General features: G+C 34.5%; 2 protein-coding genes and 1 long non-coding RNA gene across 4 annotated transcripts; 2 read left to right on the top strand and 1 right to left on the bottom strand.

The window, feature by feature from the left end:
- Positions 1-526: 526 nt before the first annotated feature.
- Positions 527-10135, bottom strand: LOC146740905 (uncharacterized). The gene is made up of 4 exons (XM_085501730.1): positions 10047-10135; positions 6265-6493; positions 4032-4181; positions 527-3082 (listed from the first exon to the last, which is right to left on the bottom strand). The coding sequence occupies exons 2-4, from the start codon at positions 6484-6486 to the stop codon at positions 2207-2209; spliced, it is 1248 nt and encodes a 415-aa protein (XP_085357856.1). The 5' UTR covers positions 6487-6493; positions 10047-10135; the 3' UTR covers positions 527-2206.
- Positions 10136-10208: 73 nt separating this feature from the next.
- On the top strand, positions 10209-13122 carry LOC146740904 (uncharacterized). Of its 2 annotated transcripts, none has more exons than XM_085501729.1 (4): positions 10209-10328; positions 10839-10879; positions 11519-11650; positions 12343-13122. In XM_085501729.1, the coding sequence occupies exons 2-4, from the start codon at positions 10865-10867 to the stop codon at positions 12793-12795; spliced, it is 600 nt and encodes a 199-aa protein (XP_085357855.1). In that variant the 5' UTR covers positions 10209-10328; positions 10839-10864; the 3' UTR covers positions 12796-13122. The 2 variants fall into 2 exon arrangements, with proteins under 2 accessions (XP_085357855.1, XP_085357854.1); XM_085501728.1 differs by having other exon boundaries at positions 10839-11039.
- Positions 13123-15756: 2634 nt separating this feature from the next.
- On the top strand, positions 15757-19827 carry LOC146740903 (uncharacterized). The gene is made up of 3 exons (XR_014930007.1): positions 15757-15814; positions 16925-16968; positions 19030-19827. It is a non-coding gene; the product is annotated as an uncharacterized LOC146740903 (long non-coding RNA).
- Positions 19828-20486: the final 659 nt, after the last annotated feature.

The following is a 20486-nucleotide window of genomic DNA, read 5'->3' as shown; positions in this document are numbered from 1 at the left end:
TTAAAATATTGGAACTCGCTCAATAAGATTAGGAAAGATGGTTTTTATAATCCACAATTCAATTTGAAGATTACATAAAATCAGGCATCACCACAATAGGTGACCTTATCGACCACACAAACAAGACTTGGTATACTAGCAACCAGCAACATGTAATTCTTAATAATCGGTCGCAGAGGCTCACTTTTTTCTCTCTGAAAGCACTGCTTGATGCCATACCTGACAAGTGAAAACAAGTTATAGATACTTACCTTACAAATAAAAAAAAGACTTCCATGCCTCGTCAGGTAAAGCTTTGAGCTGCACGAGTCTGAAAGCCTGAACCAACCGCTTTATAAATTTGAGAAGGGCGACCTTTACAAGTACATAGTTAATCTACAACACATTATACAATTTCCAGACTTGATACAGTGTGGCGGGATATAATGGGTCTCAATGGTGATACAAAGCTTAATTTCAAAGCTTGCTAAGCTGCGCCCTCCACTAAAAGGGAAGGAGACCTACAGTGGAGAATAATGCATGGAGCTTACACAACTGGCAACTTTTTATTCAATGCTAACTATAGTGGCAACAGCTCATGTTCATTGTGTGATGAACACGACTCACTTCAACACATCTTCTATGAATGTAAAGGTAGCAGCCACATTCTTCATTCATTCTATACTATAGCGTCACGCTTGGTAAACGTCGACACTCCCATACCTCCGTGGTGGTTTACTTTACTTCCAAAATACAAAGCACACAACTTTCCTTCTCGTGAGTCACATAGGCTACTTTGTATTGGAGCTGCTATTGCAAAACTGGCAATGCATATCAGCAGACGTAACAGAAGGCAACAGCAAGGCTCTACGGATTCACTGATGATCTTCAAACAACGCTTATCATCAAGATTATGGATGGAATTTGATTACTTCAAGCAAAGATGCAACATGGAAGGATTCACTGCCATATGGTCACCCAACAACGCTTTATGTGAGTGTGTGGGTGATAATTTACAAATAAATGTTTAATTACATAACGTTTGATATTTTTCAACTCCAATCATCATTCTTACAAATGCGTATTAATTAGTGCGAACATTTTTTTTAGCATATGTCACCTTTTACATCGCAAGCCTATACTTTAAAATAATGATGTAATTTGTTTTAATAAACAATTTGTATTGTAATTTTTAGCAATTGTATATAGAGCATGTAATTTTTATTGAACAATGTCATGATAAATAAAGGTTTGTTAAAAATCAAAATCTTCTTTCTTTCTTCTTTCTTCTTTCTTCCGTAACTTTTTTCGTCAAGCCGTTTGAGAAAACCACTGAACTGAATAGTCTGAAAATGTTCTATACTGATAGTTTCTAATATGAATTGGTGCAAAATGCTTTCAGAATTTTGATTGGCCAATTAGTTTGGCAGCCATATTGGATTGAAATAAAACCGGAAGTGGCTGTTTGACCACTTTCTGAGGGTCTAGGCATCTAGATTTTTATATGGTATATAGTACTATTCATGTGTAATAGATATCAGCAATAAAAACTTTAGCGGTCACATGACTTTTCCCGCGATTTTGTTTTTCCTAAAAACGGCAAAAAACACTTAAAAAGAACTTCTCCAGAACCACCGAGTAAAATGCTCTCATATTTAGTACTTTGCTACTATATATGAAGCACATAGTAAACAGATGTACCCATGAACCAATTTTGACAGGAAACAGAAGCATGGTTTAGAAGCTATTTTTTTTTAAATCACTTTTGAACAAAAATGGGCATATTTCAAACTACAGTGACCATAAAAATAAAATACTAACAAAACTTTAAAATTCATACAATAAGCTTTCCGAAAATATATAGTTTTGTGGACAGGGGAGGTCATCTTGGTTTCTTAAGTCCCTAATTATAATACCTGTCAGGTAAACTGCATCTCTACCTTAATTCCATGATATTGTACAAATATCTTGAGGTATTGAACCATTTTTTTAAATGAACTTAATATACTAAATCAACCAGCAATGTAAGTTATGTATTCAGTTATTCCATTTTGTATTTTTAAAATTAACATTTTTTAACCAAACATTCAAATGTTCTGTTCATTCTTTGATTATGCCAATTGAATATACCATAACCATTGGTGATTTATTCTTCTGACTATATTCCGTTTACAGTCTATATTGTTTGTTAGAACTTCGTTGAAAAGGAAAATTACATTATAATATATTATTCATCTTCAATCATTTTACTACTTGTCTGCGAACTTTTCATTGCACTCTGGGCAGCTCCTAAACTTCCACTAATCACACCTCCCATTGCTGCTCCCACTGCAGCACCTTCTTTAGCTCCAAGTGCCATGCCCATTGGCCCACCTATGGCACCACCTATAACTGCACCACCCACAACGCCTGTGGCCATACCAATGCCAATTTTCATGGTTTTAGATTCAACTGATGATGTAGCTCCTAAACAAAGTCCAGAAACTCCACCAACAGCAGCACCATATGCCCCTGCTTTCATGGCCCCAACTGTTGCACCAATTGGGCCGGCTACAATCCCACCAATTATCGCTCCAGCTACAACACCTGCTGATGTACCAATGGGAATTCTCCCAGCAGCAGATTCAGGTACAAGTGTACATCCCACAGCTAATCCAGCGACACCTCCTGCTGCTGCTCCAACTGCTAAACCAGGTGGCCCAGCTACTATGACACCAGCAAGTGCACCAGCTGCCGCGCCTGTACAAGAACCCATGCATATTTTTCCTGTGGTATTTTCTTGTGTAACTGTAGCTCCTATACATGCGCCAGCACCACCTCCGATAGCACCACCAACCATAGCTCCCTTTGTGAGTCCAATTGCTAAACCAACAGGCCCACCAAGAAGACAACCCACTGCAGCGCCTGCTACAATTCCAGTACAGCCACCAATTAAAGCAGCCTTTCTTGGAGACATATTCGAATCAATTTTTTTCCCTCTCTCAACTACCAATTTATTTTTTCCTTCTTCCCGCTTCACTCTGTAGGTATTGTCTTTGTTTCCACAATAGAAGACAATAAAGATTCTGTCACTTTCACACATTATTTCTGCACTTGATAATGCCTGAAAAATAAATGATTATGTTATTGCTGTTCTGATTGTATACAAATAAATGTGAGTGAGATTGCTGCTGAGAGCAGGATTACTAGTTATGGTAAAAACAAAAATTTCCAACATATCGAATGTCAACAGATTTTCAACAGTGTAAAGAAACTGCATGTCCATATAAAACTCGCTAAAATAGTACGTAGTTACACAGAGTATATATAACTCAATATATAGACATCCATGCATATAGCCGAGAGATATTTAATACTTTAGCTATGAATGTCATATGAAATACAACACTATTAATCATATTGGCTTGCACTGTAGTAACTGACGCCAATCAGAATTAAGTGATTACCTGTTTAGTCCCTGAATGGAATTAAACAATTCATTAATTGGTACTTTGACTATTTTGGTTTAATTATCAATAGGACAAGCTACAATTAAATAATCCACATGCACAATCTTGTGATTATGGTGTTTAAAATAATATTTGTCTCTGTAGCAGTGAATTAATTGCTGGCTATCTCTCGTACCATCCCTGACCACAAACCATACAAAAACTAAATAATTATTTTGCCGTATTTTTGATTTTTTTTTTGCAAAAATGAAAACAAATTAGGGAATTTGTTTCTTTTGAGTGCTTTGACTGAAGAACTTGTTATTTTTCATGAATGTAGTATGTATGTATGAACAAAGCATCTTCTTAGGAAAATTACATGACTGACCTACTCATCAAGCAGTGGGAATTGCTACCTTGGTAATTGAGAATTTTGAAAGGTAAAAAAAATGTTAATTCAAATGTCTGACATGGAAAAGATTAATATGTTTGACTTTTATTTTGTCGGTTATTTTAGAACTATACATATACATGTATCTGATTCATCGATATGCTGAATGGTTAATCGAGGAGGATGATTTGGTTCTCAACTCACTGTTACTGTCGGTATCAAATCATACTCACTTCTGATGGAACCTCTTTAATTATACTTGTTACTACTGCCTGCAACAGTTTTCTGTCTTCAGGATGTAAGTATATGTGCCTTTCTCTTATAACATACTCAATATCACTGACACTAATTGAAGGTTTGCATTCAATTTTCAGACATTGTAACTATAACAAATAAAATGAGAGAACATTAAAATTACTACAATGTCAACTCCCTGCTTAATTAATGTGTTGTGGCAAAACATATTATTCAATCACTAATGAATTGAAATCATTCAACATTAAATAATGCCTTATAAATCTTCAAATTGACATCCATATTCACCATCAACAGATTCTATTTTTGTTTGCTAACAATGAAACTTAGAAAATTGAATTTAATTACAAAACGTTTAAAGGAATGTAAAGGCAAACATAACAATAAGTCCAGCGGAAAGAGCCACAGTGTGGAATATTCACTTTTTCATTACCTAACATGACAAAAGAATTGACTAAAGAAAGAGGATTGAAATATCGTCAGAAGGCCAGTCTCATTACCTTCATATCAAATATCAAAACAATTGAGCTGGCTGATTTCAATTAGGTCGAAATTATATTGTTGTTAAGATCTAACAGGGGTCACATTTGTTACTTATTGAGCTGGCAGTATTTAGGAATGTATGCATTATTTACCAACAATATTTTCTAAAAATAGGAATTTGAAAATAATGTCAAAAACGATAAAATCTATCAGAAGTCCAACCAAGGTACCTGATTGAAAAATATATTGCTAAAAATTGTGTTACCATTTTATGACACTTAACTGTACGCAAAAAACAGGCATTTAAGGCCTCACCGTTTAGAATCAACCAAAAGAAAACATTGACTTTGGTAATAGTATGATTGTAATAGTAATTTTATATTCAAAATATGATCACGTTTATTAAAAACCTTAATTCATTATATTATATTATGTATAATGTCAATTGTTAGCAGTAACTCATTAATTCATTCAAGTTGCTGTGTTGCAAATACTAATCAACAAAAGGGACCAATAATTGTGTTAAATAAAATCAGCGCCAACCACTAACTTGAGCGTTTTACAGAACAAACATACGAGTCTCACTAATTACATGTGTTAATTGATCATAAATTAACTTATACAATACAATTATGTTAACATTTGTTCTGCTTGTTTCTGTGATATTGTTTACGTTTTATTCTGACCACATGTGTGCAATTAGATATCTACCATGGTAAACCATATTTCCATATTTTCACGTGTTCAGCCTATAAAATCGGGACTGGAAACAGTAAAGAACATCGACATTGAAACACCTGAATATTAATAAAACAACGGTCGGTAGGCGTAAGTTTGCAAAGAACATTCAGTCTTCGGAAGTCACCTCACTCAATAAGCTTTATCGTTATTATATTCATGAAAGTTGACCGTTTAACCTAGATTTCAATAAGATGACAACCTTTTTATTTTCGACCGTTTTGCGATTGTATTTTTTTTTATTGAACGGAACATTTACAGTTCAAAGTTGCGTTGTGACAAATGTTGTTACAGTGTAACAATGTCAGCACCTGTCTCGCTCGTTGGCGGCAACTTAGCCAAAATAAAAAGCATTTTAACTCTGCTATAACAAGACTAGCATTCCCGAAAGTATTCAATAATCAGTTTTGGGATGTTGCCATAGCAACTGAGGACCAGGATATCCTTTTAGATTTTATCACCTAGAGTGGAGGTCTGACCTGCCTGCTAAGTTTCAGTGAATTCGGCCCAGTCAAAAGAATCACAGGAAAAATCATTATTTAGCTTTCACACCATTATAATAAAGAGAATATACAGAAGTGCATGACAATATATGTTTAGGGTATTTAAGCGCTAAACTGGACCCAGCTCAAATGTACGTTGACCTTCGACTTCCACAGGGTTTGGGGTACAGAATGTGACTCGTGATTATAAACAGGAGCATGGCCAAAACACGATCCAAATCAAACAAAGTACAAACATAGGTAGTTAGCATTATAATTATAATTGTTCTGTTGATATTAGAAACAATTAACCCTAATGAATTAGTGATTAGCATATAATTCATGAAACAGATCATCCATTCATAGTTAACATATGTAATAGATGATTCCAAATATGAAATTATGTAACGTCTAACTTCATAATATGTATATAAGTTTTGCAAAATAGGTTATTAATAATAATTCAAAATAATAATATATTATTTACTTTCTCATTGTAATAACGTACCTCAATACGTCCTATTATATGTGACCGCACTAGACCATCGCTAAAATCAATTAGTTCTAATAAACGATGCATATTATCAGTTCCATATTGTTCAATTAATCTATGCACTTCCCAAACTGTGAGGCCATTAACAAGCAGTGTTTTCACAATCTGGTCTATATCATTTAACGGCAGTCCAACCAATTTATGTTTCCATGCATTAATGTTCTCTGTAGGATCCATTGAGAAACTGTGATATAATAATAATAATAATAATAATAATAATAATAATAATAATAATAGTTGATTTGCTTGTGATGCGTTATTTACAGTAATAACTGATCAAAAGCGCATGACAAATTTTACGTTTTTTCAAATGTACTTTCATTAATATTCTTGTATTTGTTCATATGATTTGGTAGGACGTTCCACAAATATGATCTGGTCCCCCACACGGCAAACGTTACGTCGATTGTCACTTAACTCGACATTGGAACTGCAATAAAGTTTGAAGATGACCTTAGGCTGTACAAGGTGACATGTGATGAAACATTTCGGTAATATATTTGGAGGACTGGCCATAGAAGGCCTTGTATACCAACAATAATAATATAGTATATAATCCGCTCCCTCACTGGAAGCCAGTGAAGAGTAATCAAAGCAGGTGTAAGGAGGTTATATTTACTTTTCTTCAAAACACTCTTAGCTGCTGTACTTGTTGGACCCGATAATGTGATAATTACCGATAATGTAACAGGATTTAACTGATATTGTAATAACAATTGATAATGTAACTACTAACAACCAATAATGTAACAAAAAAGCAACCCATAACGTGCGTGGACGTTTACAACGGTCTAAGAAACGCCAAGTACGAATTAAATCTGTCCCGTTTCAAGACCCGACACAGATACTTAGCACGGACTAACGAAGTGTGCGTACACGATAACCGTGCTACTTCCTGTTATTCTGCAATCTGCATTTTCTGAATTTCCTTTGGTTTTGTTTTATAACTGTGGAACTAACATGTTTAACATTCTAGCTACCGTGTTGAGTAATCATAGTTAAAATGACTGACGATTTGTTTTATTCTTAACACGTTTTGGAATTCCTTAGCTTGTGTTAACCACTGATTTCTTCCCTTGCGTCAACGCAATTCGTTCTTTGCGATATGCAGACATATAAACATTAGCTTGAATCTTAGCCTGTACTTCTTGAAGCGTGAACATTTATACTGTTTTTAGTAACCATGATGGTATGTGCATTTTAAATTGATATCACACAATGCCGACTTCCTGTTGAGTGTTAACATAAATAATTTAAAATAGAAAACAAGGATGGGACAGCTTTCTAATCGTATTAACAGTAAAATGGACATCCATATACTTCTTTGCCGTCATCAGGAAATGCGCCTATGTCTCGCTGGTTGCTGTCACTTTCATCATTAAAACAATAACTTTCACACTAAAAAAGAACTCATTGGTTGGGTGATGCGTCACCGGCAATATAACCATTTATTATACACAGTTGTTGAACATTCAGGTGTAAGGTAATTGCCGAAAAAAGGTTATTAGGTAAACGTGAAACTCGTACTCGTACTATTCCATATATGTATGAACAAATTGCTTAATTTGAACAACGTAGTATGCAGAACAACGTTTTTGATATATTATTTTTGCGTTTTTGTCGTGTCCCAAAACAATCGGTTTGTCGGGTGAAGAAATGGGGGTCTTGTGTATAATGATAGTTAGTATTATGTGTATTGATTCCTACCCGCTTCCACGGTTGTACTTTTCATATGAAATATTGCAGACGACACAGTTATATACCATCTTTCGTATGGTAATGAGGATGAGGTATTATAACACCTTATTTTGATGATATATCACATCGATGTGAAGTGAATCGGTTTTAAGATTTTTGGTTGAAAACGTTTCAAATTTGCCAATGTGCAACTTATTAGGCTCCGTTTCACATCCTGTTCGCACATGCGGCGCACAATCACAATATCAATCATTATTGGAAAATTATCGTCTAATAAAATTCTATGAAATGTTGTCATCACTGAATCTTTTTTTTTTTTTTTTTTTCACCGATATTATCATTGTAGTTTTAAGAGATGTTCAATATCCTATTTTATCCTCTAAGTTAGACATCCTATTCATCCTATTCAAATACCGCATCGACTTGTAATTATTATTATATGAAACTTTCATCTGGTCAATACATCGAAATTAAATTAATCTTTCATGTCATTTTGCATATACCACCACATGTTGTTTCAATGAATACCGGAAGTCCCTGATTATCAAATGGAATATAATCATCATATTCCTGCCATAATTTGTTATGTATTGTTTAAGTAGAGATTATATGTAATACTATTTCAAACAATGCCAGTCACTTTCTGCTTTGTGTATTATGTGTTTTTTGCTAGTTCTTTGGAATCATTGTTTGAAGTATGAGTTACTTCATGAAAATGCGTTTTGAATATACGGACTTCCTATGCCTTGTTATTTATTTCTTGATTTTTTTCATCTATGAAAATTGTGAACTTTGCATTGTGAGGTATTTGCTATTTAGCCTGCCCTGTATTCCAGTTCAATTTGGCGTTCTGACTTGCACCTCAGACTACTATAGCTAACCACCTTGTTCTTCTTGCGGGTATGCAAACTTATGAGATTGTCCGAAATTGGTGTAACAGAAAAATGGAAAAATGGAAATCATGCGACAAAAACTTGAAAGGACGACTTAACAGGTAGGAGCCATGTTGGAGCCCAACCCTATCGGATTGTGACCCCGAGCATAGCTGTGGCAACACCTGTTATCTTGGTGTTGCACGCATGCATGTTCATGTTACACTCCGGATCCAGTATGCGCGCGCATGCAAAACGCAGTATCTTCGTATCCCGGGAAAGTGGCATTGTGCCGTCACATGGCTTGCTGTCCCAGTAAAGATTTGTGTATGACGTCTTACTTGCCGATTTTGATTAAAATATTGCTCTGCCATCTTTATACGTATTTAAATGATATGGCCACATATGCAAATATCCTATCAGCTGTTACTAAAATTCAATATATATGGCACCAGAGGGCACACAATTTTATCTAAAAATAGTTTCTGATGATCTAGACCTGATTCGATTGAGCGGTTAAGAACAAAAAGTAGCAATATGCAATGCCAGAACATTGTTTTCTGTGGGTAAAGTACTAGAATGACGTAGGTATACCTACCCACTTGTTGAACTGACTTAGCTATTTAGCTTTTAATTAATTATCACTGAAAGGCATGTGTATATATTTAGTAGTTTTCCTTTCATTGACGTTTTTTTCGAAAAGCAATTGCGGTTTTAAGTAAAACAAATTTCTTTTCACACTTGTACTCTACTAAATATCTAGGCGCTGTTCTTCAATGTTGCTTTCTGTTTGCGCTGTTGCCTCAGTTTGTATATAGAAGTTACATAGCAACGCGTTCTATTACGTGGACATGAAAACAACAGTCACTACTTCGTAGAAATCAGTGTGTATACACAGGTATTAGTTTAAGGGTTAATTTTTCCCTACCTAAGAAGACAGCAAAATACAATGAAACAATGTTGAAATACGACTACTTTGTTTTTAGTGAGTAAAATAAGTTCTAAATTATATTTCGATCTACCTGACAACTTGTTGAACTGACTTTTTTAATTTGTATACTATTCCCGCTGAATGGAATATGTATATATTTAGTAATTTTCATTTCATTGACGTTTTTTGAAAAGCAATTTCAAGTAAAGCAAATTACCATTCACGCATGTACTCACCTAAATAACGAGGCACTGTTCTACAATGTTGCTTTCTGTTCGCTCTGTTGTCTGCGTTTGTATGCAGGGGTTAGGTAGCAACGCGTTATGATACGCGTGAGGGTTATGACGTGGAAACAACAGTCACCACTTCGTAGAACGTGTGCATACTCAGGTCTGACATTGATATTCCGAGAATACAACCTAGCCCAGGTAACGGGTCTGTATGTAAACACAAAATATCGCGAACACATCAAAGCAAATAGTACGGCAACTGTGAGTCTGTAATCGACATCCATACAGGTAAGTCTAAGTTTAATCTGTCCCTTGTATAGTAGTTGAAACCTACAGGCCTACCTTTATAACACCTGTTTTTGAGCATCGGCTTGGAGCCTTCAGAATTGTTATTGCATGGTGGAATCTTGTCTTTTAGACGTGGATTTGATATCATTGTATCTGTGGCATCAAATGACCAGTGTATTACCGCGTGAGCCACTTCCATTGTGTTATTGTGTTTTTCAAGGTTAGAGATAGACAAATAATTTTGCATTCTTCTGCAAACTCAACACTAAATATAGACACATTGGGATGACATTTGAAATAGATGGTTAACACAGGCTTTCTGAATTGATTTACTTGTGTATCATGAGCTTGTTTTTTTAAAAAGGCTTCTTATAAATACCGGCAAATATCAATGATGTAGGCATCTTGGTCTCAAAGCAGGTTTTTCTCCCTAACTGATTTTTGTTCAGTTTATTTAGTTATTAATGTTTGCAAACTTGATTTCTGTTACAACTGTTATTTTGTTTGCAGGAAACCACTTGTTGATTAGGAAGAGTATGGCACTTAGTCCGGTTAGTAGCACAGTAACTGTGTGGGTACATATTTGAACAGTTTAAGCTACGTAGATAAAAAACGCCAACCATAAGAGTGACATCTACAATTATAACATGGGATAATTATGTAATTACTGTGTTCGGGGGTAATGACATGGGACAACATGCAGGAATCATGGTGGGTATGGTACCTATGTGCTGTAATGTGGTAGACAACTAACTACGTCAGTCAAAAAGTTATGTTCATGTCCGTCTTAGTGATACGTGCACTACACAAACTGTCGTTACCACCCACACAACTATACATGTATATAATGTCCTAACCAGTGCTGATAGCAGATATATTGTGAATATATTTCAGCAGTCACACTGTTTCCTGGGTAATAAAAATATTAAATTTGAGTTGCTCATGCCAAAGTTTTCATACCCACATTCGGGTGAAGTGGTGAGTAGATTTTGTCCATTAACATAATAAATTGTATCACGTGATAAGGTATGTTTATGTGCAATAAACTGTCAGTGTTCATTGTGTGTTCGTAGTCATTTAGTTCTTATAATTTAATGATGTTCTGTTATTTTCAGTGCAGACAAAATGTGCCCTAAATTATCAGGTTTACTTTTTTTATAAACTAACTACTATCTATGCTCGTATTTCAGATTGAAGAGAATTGCAAACCTACTATCTCCTGTGCTGATATAGACTGTCTTCGCCGTAAATATCAACTGACTGATGATCATCACAAAATGTTAGACGAAGCCTTGAAGATAGTGAAAAAATCAAACATAAAGGTAATCAAATAGTCGCCATGGTAACAAAGTATATATTTTAAATTTTCACACACTACATCAAAGTTGGATTTGTTTGGTTTCAGTTTTTTAACTAAATTCAATATAGCCCAAATGCAGCACATAGTCGTATATACACACGTATACACTAAACTGTTCATACGACCTAACACCTGGGCCCAGGTTGTTGAATCATGGTATATGTTGACTGACAATTATTAACCAACTGTGCGAACATATAAGTCGCAAGGTTGAACATAAAAAAACGATTAAATTGCGTTCCTATATGGAGTTACGTTTTACTTGGAGTTTAATTAAACTCAATTACAATGCAATTCAACATAAAATTGCGTTTTAGTTCAAGCTTAATTAAATACAAGTTGAATACCCTGTGACTTAATATAGAAATATTTGCAAACCTTAGGTTTAGTAAAGGGGGAGTTATGGTACAATTAATATTATATTAATAAATTAAATATTAATATAAATTATGAGAATAGTGAGGGCCGTCACTTGGTAGATCTATAGTTAAATTAAAGTCGTCATGAAGTTGATACCACACACACGCACACACATGCAAAAAGCACAAAAAGCACAAAAAACACAAAAAACAAAATGATCAATATTAAGTTTAATTGGAGTTTCATCATGGTTTACCTGATGTGAGTCATGTAATTAGTTTTTCATACTTTTAGGTATTGAAGAATGCCGAAATTGAATGTGCGAATAAGGATAAGCTGGTGATGTTCATCTCTGGTAATAGACGTAACAAGTTTATTGTCAGACTGGATTCATATGGGATGCCGTTCCACAAATGTATCGCATACTCTGTGCTTGATAGAATGAATACTCGTCATATTGTAATTGGGATGTGTTTAGGGGGGCTGGCAGGCATTTATCTTGTATTATTTCTGAGTATTTTGCCAAATTACATTAGCTACGATGATTTACGGGATGTGTGCATGGATATAAAAAATCAGCCTATCATTTACCAAAACGGCGAAGCATTGATATCACACTTGCTTTCTGTGATCGATCACCAAATGGTCAACCAATCACATTCACAGTTTGTTCGCTCCGCATTCACTGCAGTCGGTGCTAGCATTGTAGGTGGAATTGTAGGTGCCTTCAGTTTTAAATTTATGTAGAAGCAACCCAATTCTTGGAATGATGTATGATTTCTTGGCATCTTAAACGGAGTGCTTTTCGTTAACAGTAACTTCTGTATAGTATGGTATGTCCTCATTACGAATTATTTACAGTGATGTATTTGTTTAATTTTGTATTAATATGACTGGTGCTAGGCCAATATATTCCAAGACATTCAAACGCTACTAAAATGTAATTTTTGAAAAATTTTAGATTTTTAATTGGTTGATCGTGTAACGTTTAATTACTTTTACAATGTTTTGTATTTCTTTTCTGTTTACCTTGTACATATCATCGTAAATAAAGGTCGAGATATACGAGGCAAACATGTATGTTCTCGTTGTTATCATGTCCTTGTTTGATGTATTATTATGTTATATTATTCTAAGAATAATAGAGTACGTGTATTAACTGGCGAACATGCTAATAACAGAGGAAAACGATACGTATAAGTGACGTCACATACTAAAACTAAAATGTAATCATCTTAAGCGGTTATATTGTACTTGCACTTGAATTCACAAGTTGTGCACCACGTGCATCAATTGTATCAGAGGGTTTGTCTATTGATATTCTGAGTAGTTCTCACATTTGTAATTAAAGTTGCGTTTATTTGTGATATCTGTCAAGAAGCAGCACCATTCTCACATACAAATGACTGATAGCCACAACTTTGCAACTTCAAAACAAGTATGTTTGTTTTGATATCAATGTTGAACAAATCAGAGATATTTCGAAATGTTTTAAAAATTACTTCAAAAAGAATATCACGCATTGCTCGAAATTGTCATAAAATAAAAAAAAGAAGAATAGGGACTATGTATGAATGTATAAGTGAATATTTCAGTATGATTTTAAGTTTTACCTATTTATTACTTAAATAACTAGCAGATGAAATTGTTAAAACACAACGAAATACCTCGAAATACCTAAATATGATTTGTTCAACATTGTTATATATGATTGAGAGGATCCACTTAACATGAAGTTCAAAAGATCCCCGTACTGGTATGTGTGGATCCATAGACTTGGCCAACATTTCTTAATGTCAGAAACACTGGGAAAGTCATCCACAGTTTACAGCGGGTATGTTGCATTGCCCTTCCAAGATCGACGAACACTTAGTGCTGTGGTATAGCTGGTACAGTCACACATGGGTTGTGGACTATATAAGAACGAACTAAAGCACTACAAGAACAATGTACTAACTTTAACGAGGTTATAACCTGACAGATCTCATGAATATTATTTTAAGGTACAACTATTTCGAGAAACACCACAAAAGCACATATTTTCAACATTGATTTTCACCCTGTACAGAAGACTGTACACGCTTTCTACCATACTAAACTATTCGCCAGATTAACAAGTGCAGCAGCTCCTAATACTATAAGTCAACCTTTGAAACTATACAACGTCACCAGTAACTGTTCCCGGCCGGCTCTATGCATCAAGAGGGTTTCTAGCTATCTGAATCATGCCCTACAACAACACTGCATACAGAAATGTTGACATTTTCACATGACTGTGAAACTAGACTCTCTGTCGTGCCTAACAACACGAAATTTCGAGTTATGGTTAATTCATGACCTAATTCTGCGCTGACTGGTTGAGAATTGCGTTTTACGGCGAAACATTGTATTCCTGTCCAGCGTTATATTTACAGTACTTTATAAATTACAAAATCAAAACAGATAGATTTCTACAAACAAATTATTAGAAGAAGACAATTCACCTGACTACCTCACATTTTTCGAAACAATGCCCGATTAGGAACATGTACGTTTACTGATCGCTTATTTGCTCGTTGAATATTTACACTTGATTCAATCATATAACTATGGTTACAATAGACTGCGCTGTACATAGTGGGAATGAACTGGAACAGTGTAGTATTGCGAGTCGGACAACCATTTGTGTTAGTCCAGTGATTATTATATTATATACTTCACCATTCAAATTTTAAGGTGTTTTATAAGGGAACCAATTTGACAAAAACACATAAGAAGAAGGCCAATCAAACCACTAGATAGTATTTGTAAACATAGTTTTAAACATAATTATTTAAATTGTATATTGAGATGATTTATTTGGCCTAACCGGAGCCGAAATGAACCACACTATGGTCCCTGTGAGATAAGCAGGGTAAATGTCCTATCTAAGCGAGCGCCCAACCAAACTCATTTGAGTCACTGTAAAATCAACAACAAATATTCATCACAAATTATGAAACAAACGTTGCATAGACAACACATGTAAAGAAACTATCTGGTCCATGCAATATGATTTATGAAACCTTGGCCTAATTTTTGTTTTCATAAACAATACATTTTTGGATTTAACTAGAAAAAATGCCACGGCACGGCAACCTACCATCTAAATTGGTGATCCCTAAATATGAATAAAATCAGCTAGTTTATTGCTGAGTAATCTTTATGAAAGTGCATGAACACACAGCAATTATTTCCATTTTTAGAACGACACATAATTACGTGTTCGTTTAATATAATGTTTTTGGTAAAAATACCCATGCATAGTCCTGGTTTAACGCTTGCTGTTTTTAGTATTCGTAATGAATATGTGCAGCTCATTATAATATTAATGATTTTTCACCTCTTTGTGATCTATATGTAATGAATCTATTCTCAAATCAGTGTATGTTTATAAAAGCAGTAACCATTGGCTGGATTTCACAGAAAACAATTTTTATTTTATTTTTATTTTTATTGAAACGTTTTTTATTGTTGCTCCGTGATCGCTCTGCAAGGTGGTTTGTGTGAATAGTATGGGTTTAGAACAACGTTTTATGTGAAACTGGGCATGAAAGTGAAAGAGTCACCAACCTATTCGTCATCACTTCGTAGAAATCTGTACGCAGGACGTTACACTTCAGGAATTTAACCTTTCTCGTGCGACGTGACCTATGTGAATCGAGATAGAAATTAAATGCAGTGAGTATAGAAAATTTTACCTGCATAGTAGAGCACGTGAGAGTTTAACATTTAGTCAACTGTATAGGTGAGTTCAAGAGTAATTACTTCAGTGGCTACTTTTCTCATTATAATGAAATATTAGTTTTGTATCGAAGGACGGACATGTTAAAGATGTTATGTACATTGTGCTCTGCACGAATGCAATATGCTGAGTAACGTGTTTGAAAATAACAACCAGTTTTTACTTACATTGTCGCACTGCAATGGTGTAGCATGGTGTCCGAACAAAGCCAGGTTATTGGGATGGTCTTAAGTTACATGTTTTGCTTGTCCTTACCCAATACAATATTAAGTAAACCATTGACACTACATTTCTCCGTTCGCCATATTACTGTTGACAATCTATATTTGGCCAAGGGGTCTTTGATAACATATTTTTCTTGTAGTATTGTGAAAAAACAATACACACGTTTAAAACATTGAAATTATGCAAGCCTCTATCTTTTTAAGTCCTTTTGGAACTGTTCTAAACTTTTTGGAATCCGTCCTTCCCATAATGTATCCTTGGGAGGAAAAGATGTATAATAATGAAGTTTTTACGAGGATACCTCAAAATATGCACTCAGACAGTACGCCGTCGCATCGACCTCTGCTGCGTGGCAGTCGATACTCCCGCTGTACTGTCTTCGTGAATACTTTGAAGTTTCCTCATAATAACATCAGAGGAGTATGACACGTGGTAAACAGAAAACCACGAAAGTCTACCTTATGTATTATATATAAGAATGTTAACAATGCCCTTCACAAAACAACTAAAATGAAACGTATATCAGCATTACAGGTAAATTGGTTCTCATGTTTGTGCTTGTAATTTACCTGCATCATTTCTACATTCACAATGTGTTTGATAAAGGTTCATCCTCGTGTTTGAATCATATTTTTTTTTTGGATTAAGTTAGAGAAAAAAAAGCCCTGTTAGGACAACATAGGTGGCGCCATAATTATTCTGCTGGTGTTAATTATTTTATATTTTATTCTAAAATATTTACGGGTTCTGTTTAGATAATTTTATCAATACATTTATTTTGACATGTGGCTTTGGTAACATATGCAGTCCGAGTGTCCGTGTTTCTGACTTTGGTCGTCGACAACATTGTTTGTATGCTAAAATGTTTTACTGTTATTTTGTTTGCAGGTGAGCACATATTGCGGATTGAATAGATTATGGCATTGGATCAGGTTGGTAGTGCAGTGATTATACAATATATATTTAGACTTAATGTTATTTGGCGTGATTTGGATGGCTAGGAAAACTCTCATGTTTAGAATATTACCCCCCCCCCTGATTTTAACCAAAATAAGTGTTGACGTATTGAGATAAAATACAACCCGTGATGTAAGCATCTGGTACAAATTGCCCTTCGAAAGGGTGCCCTATTGTACACGTGTGATGGAATATCCATCACAACAGGTTATTTCTCGTATGACAGCATCAAAAGGCAGGATACTGGTTTAAAGTCAGGGTACAGTTTACAGGTCACAGGGCATCTATTGTTTGATTACAAAACTCTTAAATTACTTTTACAAGCTTACATTATATACCTCACCATTAATATTTTATGATGATTCATATGGGCGTGAGATTAAAATTTCGTTATGATTGTTTTTTTGTTTTTTTTTCATCTCATATCCTCGATCATATTTTTACTTTTATTTCATTATTACAATATATTATTATAATTTTATCGTTATTATATCGTTTGACCATGTTTACATAATCATTTCTGAATTGTTATATCTTTATTACATAATTATTTAGAATTTTTGTCATATTATTTCATGATTTCAACGTTATTATATCATTTGTTGATCTTTTTAGATTATTTCAACAATATTCTATCAATATTTGGTAATTAGTGAGACAAGTTTACTTCATTTGTCTATTGTGTGACATTTCAAATGCCGATGTCATTATTTCTCAATTATTTGGTGATTATTTCATCGTTTCTTATTGTTTATTGTTATATTTATTTTGATTGCTGCATTATTGTTCCTTCGTTTGTACATTATTTACATATTATCATGTCTTTATTTTAACCTTCTTTCAACATATCAAACTTCATTTGTTATTATTTTTTGGCATCGTTTACATCAGCAAACCTTTATCCATCAAAATATAAGATGTCATAAGGTGCATATCATTCAGCCACGTGATACAATGTTAATCTGAACAAAGATGGTATTGGTAAAAACAATTATCAGGCATGAAATTTCCATCAGCATTCTCTGAATTTAATTCTGTTAAAATAGTTAATTAACATGTTTAATAATTTCACTGCTACTGGGTACATTTATTTTCAGTAAATTGTATACAATCATTATAGCTTTTCAAGTTTGTGTAGGAACAATTAAAACTTAACTACTTTAATAATTTAAATTATATTGAAGAAGAAATAAAGTGTGAACGTACTAATTCATATGGTGACGTAGACCGTGTTTGTCGTAGATATGAGCTGACCGTACACTATGAAAAAATAAAAGACGAAGCATTGAAAGTGTATATTCTAACTTCAATGGAGAAGTTTAATTGATTATTTATGCTGTGCATTCAACTATACGCATGTTGTTTTTTCAGTATGCCCCTCCAGAAAAATATTGAACTACACCATGATGGAACACGAATTGAAAAACTGACTAAAAGAACTTATTTTTGCGAGATTGAACATCTTTCAAGTTGCATTGGTACAGTTCGAAACCTCAACTCACCCTCCCTGTTTGGTTCATATATGCAAATTATGTGTGTTTTTACTAATCTACGTGAGATATCAAGGTTAATAAACAAAATATCTCAGTATTTTAAAAACTCAAGAATACTCAATTGATGGATTTATTGTTTACATAAGGGACAAATAAATGTTCTCCATTTTAAATTAGTATTACAAGATCAAGATCAAATTCTGTCATCAGAGTTTTGTTTCCCCATCAAGTATCGTTTAACTAGATTCTCAGCATGACGAAGTTGTCTCATTGTTCCACTGCCTCTTAAGACACCATCATTTCACTTCTTTTTACATGTGATAGGCTGATCGTCATCAACAACATGTATTTCTTTCTATTCGCGTTGTTCACTAATATGCTGAGTAATTGTCGTTGGGAAAACTAAAGCAATACTATTTAAACTTAAAGTGATTGTATGGGATACTGAGTCATTGTCAGTAATTAATGAATAAATAAATAATAGCACAAAATATGGACATTTTTAAAGCACATATTTTTGACATTGATTTCCACCCTGTACAGAACACTGTAGACGCCTTCCAACGTTCGTTATCAATGCTGCAGTTCTGCGATGCCGTTCTCCGCTGAGTTCAGCAATTACTTCAAGGGCGTGTTCGCCGACTGACTACTGCAACTAAACAGCTGAACCATAAGGTGCGTGAACATCGCCGACTGACTACCTCAACTCTATGACCAGAGAATTGCAAGGTGCGTGGACATCACCGTGTCAAGTACGTATTTCTACGTAGCCGTTCTGGCGTTAGTGTATTTCCACGTTACCGTAGCCGAAGGTGTTTATTATGGAACTGACTGTATTCACAAATTGAGCTAAAGTGTTTGCGTACATATTTGTAATTATATTGAATCCTTATGATTTGTATTTGCATGACAGTATATTGTATTTGATCAACTACTTTAATGGGCAAGCATTCCGTATAATTGTATATTTCTATTGACCTGAGATATTGTGCTGTTTCCGAAGCCACTGTTTAAATATAGTACTATTTGTTGTAGCGATTATTGTGGTGTTTCTGCAGCCACTGTTTAATTAATTGAATTGAATTGAATTGGAGTTGTTGTGAAACCCAGCTGTAGTCTGGTGTTAAGATAATATATTCATGGAATGTTCAGAATGCTTGACCTTAGTTTGTAACGAATTGAATGCAGTGTGAATGCCGGTAATAGTATGTATGCTGTATTTGACCAATATTGAAATTATAGCACTTTATTGTATGTAACTTGTATACTGTACAATCCAGTGATACCTTGTGAGCACACTATATACATTTATACGAATACAATATTTAGTTCTGATAACAACTTGTTTTGTGTCGTTTCTTGTTGCGATTCCCTTGTTTGAGTTGGGGTCAACGGCAATATTCGTGTCTGACCGACTTGCGATTCAAAGTCAGCAGTAACACTAGCTAACATGCCCTACAATAACACTTAACACAGAAATTTTGACATTGTTACTTGACTCTGTCGTGCCGAACGACACCAAATTCCGAGTTATGGTGACTTCCAAGACCTAATTCTGCGATGACTGGTTGAGAATTGCGTTTTACGTTGAAATATTGTATTCCTGTCGAGCGTTATATGTACAGTACTATAATTTATACAAAAAAAACGGGTAGATTTCAGCAAAGAAAATATTGTTAGAACGAAGAACACAATTCACCTAACTACCTCACATATTTGGAAACACGACGTGATTGAGAACATGTACGTTTACTTATCTCTCATTTACTGTTAAATAATTACACGAGTTAAATCATATATGGTTAGATAAAGTAGTAGCCATAATGATGTAGCTTCGGTACACGCACCTGTCGCATGAACCAATATTATAGACAGCGCTGTACATAGAGGGAATGAACTGGAACAGTGCTGCAATTGCGAGTCTGACAACTAGTTATGTTTGTCCAGGAATTATTTCCATTTTTTATGTCGTATATTAGTTGAAATATTAGTTATATGTC

Source organism: Saccoglossus kowalevskii, chromosome 7 (assembly GCF_978046115.1).
Source record: "Saccoglossus kowalevskii chromosome 7, keSacKowa6.1, whole genome shotgun sequence".
NCBI classification, from domain to species: Eukaryota; Metazoa; Hemichordata; class Enteropneusta; family Harrimaniidae; genus Saccoglossus; species Saccoglossus kowalevskii.
The sequence above is the reverse complement of the archived record's forward strand: the minus strand, read 5'-3'. Positions and strand labels throughout refer to the sequence as shown.